Consider the following 8,212-nt stretch of genomic DNA (forward strand, 5'->3'; position numbering starts at 1 on the left):
CTTCATTGCACTAATCGAATGGATATTAATATATTTCTCAATCATCCAAATGAGTAATAAGTCATGTATGCTTTAACTAAAGAAGAAATCACTGCTACAATTAGAGAAAAAGATAAATGAAATGATTATGAGGATGATAGTACGTAAATACAATTTTTTTGTGCCAAGAAGCTCTAAACATACTTGAGAAGCTAGAAATATTTGCCTTTAACAAGAAGATGTTCATACTAGCGAATAATCTAGCCACAAGTTAAAAGATGTGGTAACAATTCTGAAGCATAAATCATTATCTCAAACAACTTTAGATAAATATTTTATTATATCTTAAACCTTTAATGTAACATAGCATATATTTTTTGCAATATAAAGATAATTATTACTATGTGGAGGCAATTTTTCTTAAAAAGAGAATTAGAAAAATTATAACTTATTACAATATAGAGTTTATTTTTATTTATAACTATCCCAAATCAGGAATAGAATTTTTTATGACTATGTAGAGTTTATTCCTATATAAAGTATCATTATAGAGAAGTTTTACTGTAATGAGAAAATTCGTACAAGCGGTCGCATAGCGTTAGATGTACAAGGTGAAGAAAAAACAAAAACACCAATATTTTAAAATGGAACAAAATAAATAATAATATTTTCAGTGAAAAAGTATAGGAATTAATTATTATTTATATAAAAATATTCCTAAAACCATAGGATAATATCTAGGTAATTCACCCATTTTGGATATGTGGTTCGAGAGTAAACGACTTTTTACCACCGAAGGTTTGTCTTAATGACACTTTCCCACCCAAAGTTTATATTCCATTACTATCCAAAGCCAATTCCTACGGAAAATTCTCTCTATCACCACTATTTGAACCTCAAGTCTCCTCTTAACAAAACCCCTTCTCACTGTGGCACTGATTTCTCATCGATTGTCAGCCATTACACAACTAAGATTTCCTATTCTTACTTAATTTCTGGTTGATTCTGACGACGAATATTCAATCGGTCACCACCATTTGATCTACCGACCTTCGCTTTACAAAATCCGTCTTACCCTGACTCCTAATAACTGGCAGAATATCGGCTGAAAAAGTGAAATGTATTTTAAGTATTAACGAAATATAAACTTTGGATGGGAAAGTGTCAAGATTATGAGGAATGGATGTGATCCACCACAAGAGAAAAGTGATCATTTTGTTTGCTTTTTTGTCCTTTCCTTAATCTTTCAATTTTAAAATAGTATTAATGGGAAAAATTTTACGTTTATAAATTTCATATGCAAAGTAATGTGACACACAATACATTAAAGTTAATTACTAACATCACACCAATTTATATGTTGTCACGTTAACATAAAATTAAATCAGAGTAGGATGTAAAATGCAAATAGTTGTTTAACTTGCACTATGAATGGGTAATCTAGTGCAATTGTTTGAGGTTGAGAAATATAAATGTACTAAAGAATTTATGGAGTGGACAGTGCGCTTATAATATGTCAAATTAATGCAGAACCAAATGCTTCTCCACAAGCATGATTTTGTGGGGTTTTGGCCCTTTATGATATTTGTTTTCTCAATCATCAAAATGGGTCTTAACTAATGTCCCATATAGCCTTTAATGCTGAAGGCTTTGTTTTTCATAACACCGCGATGAGGAAAAAAAATATAAATTAGTCATATTACCACCCTCCAAAGAATTATGCCACTTTTAAATTTTGTGTTTCTCCGTTATCTTTGAATTAAACGTGAGTGGTAGTTATTAAATATGTTGGTGCCAAAGTTTCACATCCTTTAAAAAACGAGGGCCTTGTTATATAGCACAATGACACCCTCATTACCTAGAGACCTTTTTTAAGAACAAAATTGTGCAGGCCTCAAGGGTCAAAATTGATAATACCTCTAGGAACCCACTTACCATGTGTGTCCAGATCCGGCTTTTGGGATACGTCTTTTCAGGACAAAACCATGCAGGCACATATAGGATTCACCAGAATTTAAAATGACTCAATTTGGATAAGAATAGATGCATTAAATCAGTTTCCAAAATACATGTTCTGCAGAAAATGAAAATTCCAAAACATCACAAGGCAACTTCAAAAATCCATATAAAATTCAATCCTTCGAGTTTTTACGTGAAATAAATTTCTAAACACTCCTTAAGAAGTCTACAACAACATATCCAAAATTCAGCTTCAAACAAAAACCCAAAACATACAGACAATTTTCGGAGTTCCAGATGGTCATATTTCTGTACAGTAAACCCTTACATAAAACATTTTTGTTTAGAAACAACCTCTATGTTCTACCCACGCCAAATTATTAAAATCAATCTCCCTTTTTAGTTTTGTTTTCATGAATTTATACCAAATCATAGACAAAACAATCCAAAGAGAGTTTTGAATCATAAATCACCAAAAAGAGGAAATATCAAGCTTTACTAACCTCCCATTTGATTGATCTTCCTCCACTCTCCGATCACCGGAGTTTTGTTCGCCAGCGGCCCCTTTTGTAGCCACCTCCGTCGGTCTCCTATCTCCTCTCTCCCTCTATTCTTGGTTTCATCTTTCTCTCCCTTTTTTTTTCTTCTTTTTTTTTTTCCTTCTTCCTCTCCTTCTCTTCTACTTCTTTCTCTCTTCTCTCTTTTCTTTCTTTTCTTTCTCTCCTTTTCTCTCTTTTCTTTTCTTCTTCTTCCCCATTTTTCTTTTCATTGAATGATCACTGTTCATCAAAATATCTGAAAAATTTCAATTTAGTCCTCATCATAAGTGGGGAATGGGTTAGTATGAAATAAAAGATTTCAATATACAATAAAAACACTCATGCTTATAAAATTTCATTTCCGTATACACATTTTATAATATAAGCCATCTTTCATAACACATGTTGAAATCTCTCATGGCAAGACTTCTTTCTGAACACTATTATGGTAAAAGAATAAATACTCATGTTTCTCTAAAACATCATTTCTAAGAAACAGTTCATATACGGATAACATTTACATTTATAAGTTCCCATTTTCAGATAAATGATATACATATCCAAACCATCTCTCAATCACATGTGAAAACTCTCACCCCACTAGTACCCTGGGGAAAATCTGTCATACCTGGTGGGCGTCCCACACGTAGGCAGAGCGAGGGACGTACCTGTCATACCCGGCAAGATCTATCATCGCGTGGGCAGAGCTACTGAAACTGTCATACCTGGCGGACCACTCAACGCCTAGGCAGAGCCAATAAAATCTGTCATACGCATGCGCAGAGCCAAAATCTGAAACTGTCATACTCAGGGGAATCCTGCATCGCTCAGGCAGAGCCAAAATCTGTATCTCTGGTGGATGGGTACTTCGTAGGGTGGTTTTAGCACCACAACAATCTCATGCATAATCTCAAGTAACATGTAAGTTAAGAGTATATTACGTATGTGCTTATAAATCATAAACAAATATCACTTTTAAAAGTCAAAACTCATAACACATTATAATTATAATTAAACCCAAAAGCAAAATAATAATAATAATAATATATGAATATTTCAAATAAGGATAAGACATGCCAACATGTGAGATTTCATGGAAAATAGGGGGTAAAATGCAAGTTTTTAGAATATACTTTCAAAACTAACGAAAAGCACCCCATTCCCTTTTTACCGAGAAAATTATTACTAGCCTCACAATCTCAGTCTTTTCTTTAACATTTTAACAGCCAAAATACCTTAACTCCCAGCATTTTAAAACACCATGGAAATCAATTTTCTCAAAGACAGTCCAACTGGAAGCATACAAGTGTATTTAACCAACCAACTTTTAGTCCAAATACATAACTCAAGCACCTCTCAAAATGCAGTCCAGTCGAGTGCATGCAACCCAAAATATCCAGCCACCATCATAGTTTATTGAAACAACCAAATGCATGCAAGTTTAATTAGCAAGCAAAGTTCATTCCCTTTAAAACTCAAAACAACCACTCTAGAATCTGTCCGAAAACATGCAAAGAAAAAAATAAACCAAGCAAGCTTCACATTTTGCTCAAACCTCATCAAAATACAAAAATGGCATACTAGAAAATAACATACAAGCATAGATCTGAAATTTTTAAGGAAAGTTTTTATTAAAACCACTCACCGTTTGAAGCTCGACCCTTAAGCCGAAAAATGATTGATGTTATGCCTCAAAAGTCAAGCCTATGTCAGCACAATTAATGTCTCTTTGTACCAGTTGCCAAGCCCGTATCTCCAAAGATATTCTCACAAACTTTATCTCATTTCAAAGAGATGAATGGACGAGAGTCTTCCATGTGTCAAGGCAGCTTGCAAAACACTCATTGCATGAGTGCAAATGTGAATAAATGGGCATTTCTCTTCCCGAAGAAGAGAGGCGAGAGGCGGGGTTGAGATTTGAACTTCATTTCATTCTCTCTCTCTGTAAAAACACTGTATTTCTTCATCTTTGTATGCCTTACGGGCAAAATCATAGAAATAGTGAGAGATCAATAAAATAACAATGGATGTAGGAGTCACTTGTTAAGCATCCGAACCACTATAAAAACCCCTCTTGCCAATCTTTTATTTATTTTTCTGCAAAATATATAATCTCAGTTCCATATTCAAATCTCATGGATCCATCACGTGTGTCTCCTGAGTCAGCTCAGCGTTTCCCACGTGCGAGTCGTTGGCGTCCAAAATCAAGCGTCAACAGTTTGGTGGCCCATGCAGGTCCGATTCCCGAACCTACATCCAAGTTCCTTGATGGCGTGCTCAGATCTCAAACTTGCGTCAGAATTCTCCAATCATATGGCCAGATCGCAGATCGCACATGTTAGAATTCTCCAATCGCGTGGCCAGATCGCACGCGTCAGAGTTCTCTGATCGCGTGGCCAGATCGTAGATCGCACGCGTTAGAATTCTTCGATTGTGTATCAGAATTCTCTAATCGCATGGCCAGATCACAGATCGCACGCATCAGAGTTCTCCGATCACGTGGCCAGATCGCAGATCGCACGCCCATGCTGTCATGATCCTCAGCTTCAGATCGCGGATCTTTAGCTTCAAATCGTGTGTTCAGATCGCTGATCACACGCTGAGATCACTGATCTCTTATGCTCTTAGTTAGAGCTCATCATGATCTCTCAGGTTGAGCTCGTTTTGACCTTTTCAGGTTGAGCTCGTTTTGACCTCTAAGATTGAGGTCGTTTTTCTCATCGAGTTCGTTTTGACCTCAGATTGAGGTCGTTTTGACCTCTTAGATTGAGGTCGTTTTGCTCATTGAGCTCGTTTTGACCTCTTAGATTGAGGTCGTTTTGACCTCTCAAGTCGAGGTCGTTTTGACCTTTCTAGGTCAAGCTCATTCTGACCTTTCAGGTCGAGGTCGATTTGACCTCTCAAGTTGAGGTCGTTTGATCTCTCAGGTTGAGGTCGTTTTGACCTCTTAGATTGAGGTCGTTTTGACCTCTCAGGTCGAGGTCATTTTGATCTCTCCGGTTGAGGTCGTTTTAACCTCTTAGATTGAGGTCGTTTTGCTCATTGAGCTTGTTTTGACCTCTCAGGTTGAGGTCGTTTTGACCTTTCCAGGTCGAGCTCGTTCTGACCTTTCAGGTCGAGGTCGTTTTGACCTCTAAAGTTGAGATCGTTTTGCTGATTGAGCTCGTTTTAACCTTAGGTTGAGGTTGTTTTTCTCATTGAGCTCGTTTTGACCTCTCAGGTCGAGGTCATTTTGCTCCAAAGTTGAGCTCGTTATGACCTTTAGGGTCGTTCCTACCAGATTTCTGGTCGTTTTCCTAACAGATTTTTGGTCGCTCCTAACAGATTTCAGTTTGAGCTCTTAACAGATTTCTGGTCGCTCCTAAGAGATTTCTGGTCGCTCTTAACAGATTTCTGGTCGTTTTCCTAACAGATTTCTGGTCGCTCCTAACAAATTTATGGTCGTTTTCCTAACAGATTTCTGGTCACTCCTAACAGATTTCTGATCGTCTTCCTAACAGATTTCAGTTCGAGCTCTTCAGTTCGAGACTGCAGCAATTCAGATCAAAGACTTAGTTTCTGAAGCGCGATTACGCACTTCAAAAACTGGGGGGCTTCTGTTATGCCTCAAAAGTCAAGCCTATGTCAGCACAATTAATGTCTCTTTGTACCAGCTGCCAAGCCCATATCTCCAAAGATATTCTTACCAATTTTATCTCATTTCAAAGAGATGAATGGATGAGAGCCTTCCATGTGTCAAGGCAACTTGCAAAACACTCATTACATTGAGTGTTTACGTGTATAAATGAGCACTCCTCTTCCCGAAGAAGGAGGCTGGGCTGAGATTTGAGCTTCATTTCATTCTCTCTCTGTAAACACTGTATTTCTTCATCTTTGTATGCCTTACGGGCAAAATCATAGAAATAGTCAGAGAGCAATAAAATAACAGTGGATGTAGGAGTCGCTTGTTAAGCATCCGAACCACTATAAAAACCCCTCTTGCCAATCTTTTATTTATTTTTCTGCAAAATATATAATCTCAGCTCCATATTCAAATCTCATGGATCCATCACGTGTGTCTCCTGAGTCAGCTCAGCGTTTCCCACGTGCGAGTCGTTGGCTTCCAAAATCAACCGTCAACAATTGAAATCTTCTAATAATGCCCCCTCTTGCCTCCCTATGTACAAAATTCAATAAATCCTCCATACATAAGTCCCCACATATTTCCCTTTTATGACAATAATCACTGAGAAAACTGTGTAACTATGAAAATAAAGAATGAGCAGAAAGAGTAATAAGAAGATGAGCTTCGATTCTTTTTTAATCAACTTCATATATAGATATGCTCGAAATAATACAGTTTATTTGATCCTTACAAATGCTTGACCCTCTAAAACATAAAAGAGAGGAAACAAATTACATTAACAAACGAAATAATAATAATAATAATTAATCGTTACAGCCCTCTAGCCAGCATCTGCTCGTAGTTCTCAATGGATTCAAGCCTTTGAATCAACAGTTGTTTCCTGAACTTCTTGATGAATGCCTCTGCACTTTCGTTTATGTCCATGGATGGCTTACCCTCTAGCTTACTTCTTGTGGTCGTCATTGTTGCTGCAGGTTTCTTCTCCACAACTTGGGGCCTCACACCTCCATTATTTTTATTCACTCTCAAATCACTTGTATCTACTTTCTCTTCCGCCACTGCGGAGCTGCAAAACGGATGAGGAGGTGGCGGCATCGAGCTAATATTATTCTTCATTGCAGATGGCTTCTCCTCTGGCCTGAAAAGGTTGACTGTAGCTTGGTTTCTTTTAGATGGTTTTTGCATTCTAGCTAGGGTAACATGGTTGTGTATTTATATAGGAGAAGAAATAATTGAAGTCGTATTATTTTAATGCATTATGGGGTGTGATTCCACGAGTCTTGTTGATTAGATAGCACTCCTCAAATCAAATCAAAGATAGCCACAAGATGAAATTAGATTCTTTCATTCTTAGCCAACGGATAAGCTTAATCTTTAGAGTCAAAACTCAAAAGCGTTTATGCTTTCTGGGTAGAGCTTGTTTTATTAGATTTATCTTTATTTTGTAATTCTCTATGCACAAGTAAGAGTAAACGACATGTTTCCACCCGAGGTTTACTTAAATCTCAAGTTGATACCATCAGTTGCATTTATTTTAAATTCTCATATTAAACTAATACTGTTAGTGACTGTTGAAGGTGGTAAAAAACGGTGAATGAGGTCGCTAAGTGAAGGTATTAGTTTTATAGAGGAGATTGTGGAGAGTCCAACGATAGTCTTGGAAGTGATTTTGGACTTCGGAATGGGCCAAGAAAAGCTAAAAATTGTCGGCTTAGATGCCGCTAACGTGAGCCTTTTTTGCTAACATGAGCCTTTCTTGGCCAAAGAAAGAGCTGGCATACTTTAATATGCTAACGTGCGTCTCACTACAGTGAAAAGTTGAGAATCTGTTAAAATAAAAGAAACGACGTTATTTTAAGGATGAAAATCTTGAATAAATGAAATCAGAAGTATCAACTTGAGATTTCGTTAAAACCTCGGGTGAGAATATATGGTTTGCTCGCACAAGCAATAACATAGTACTAAGTCAAAGGAAACAATCAAATAAAGGTAAAGTAAAACCAGGTTGGCCAAAATGACACAAAAAGGAAAGGCCGATTTGCTTAATGCGACAGTTTTTGACTTTGAAGAAGGCAAACCTAACCATAAAATTACCCACACGCAAGTGATT

General features: G+C 36.9%; 1 protein-coding gene across 1 annotated transcript; it reads right to left on the bottom strand.

Moving 5' to 3' along the window:
- Window positions 1-6,651: 6,651 nt before the first annotated feature.
- Window positions 6,652-7,275, bottom strand: LOC116121610. The gene has a single exon (XM_031407549.1). It carries the CDS (start codon window positions 7,216-7,218, stop codon window positions 6,913-6,915), a length of 306 nt encoding a protein of 101 aa, XP_031263409.1. The 5' UTR covers window positions 7,219-7,275; the 3' UTR covers window positions 6,652-6,912.
- Window positions 7,276-8,212: the final 937 nt, after the last annotated feature.

The sequence above is a fragment of the Pistacia vera genome, unplaced genomic scaffold, assembly GCF_008641045.1.
Source record: "Pistacia vera cultivar Batoury unplaced genomic scaffold, PisVer_v2 Contig127, whole genome shotgun sequence".
In the NCBI taxonomy this organism is placed as follows: domain Eukaryota; kingdom Viridiplantae; phylum Streptophyta; class Magnoliopsida; order Sapindales; family Anacardiaceae; genus Pistacia; species Pistacia vera.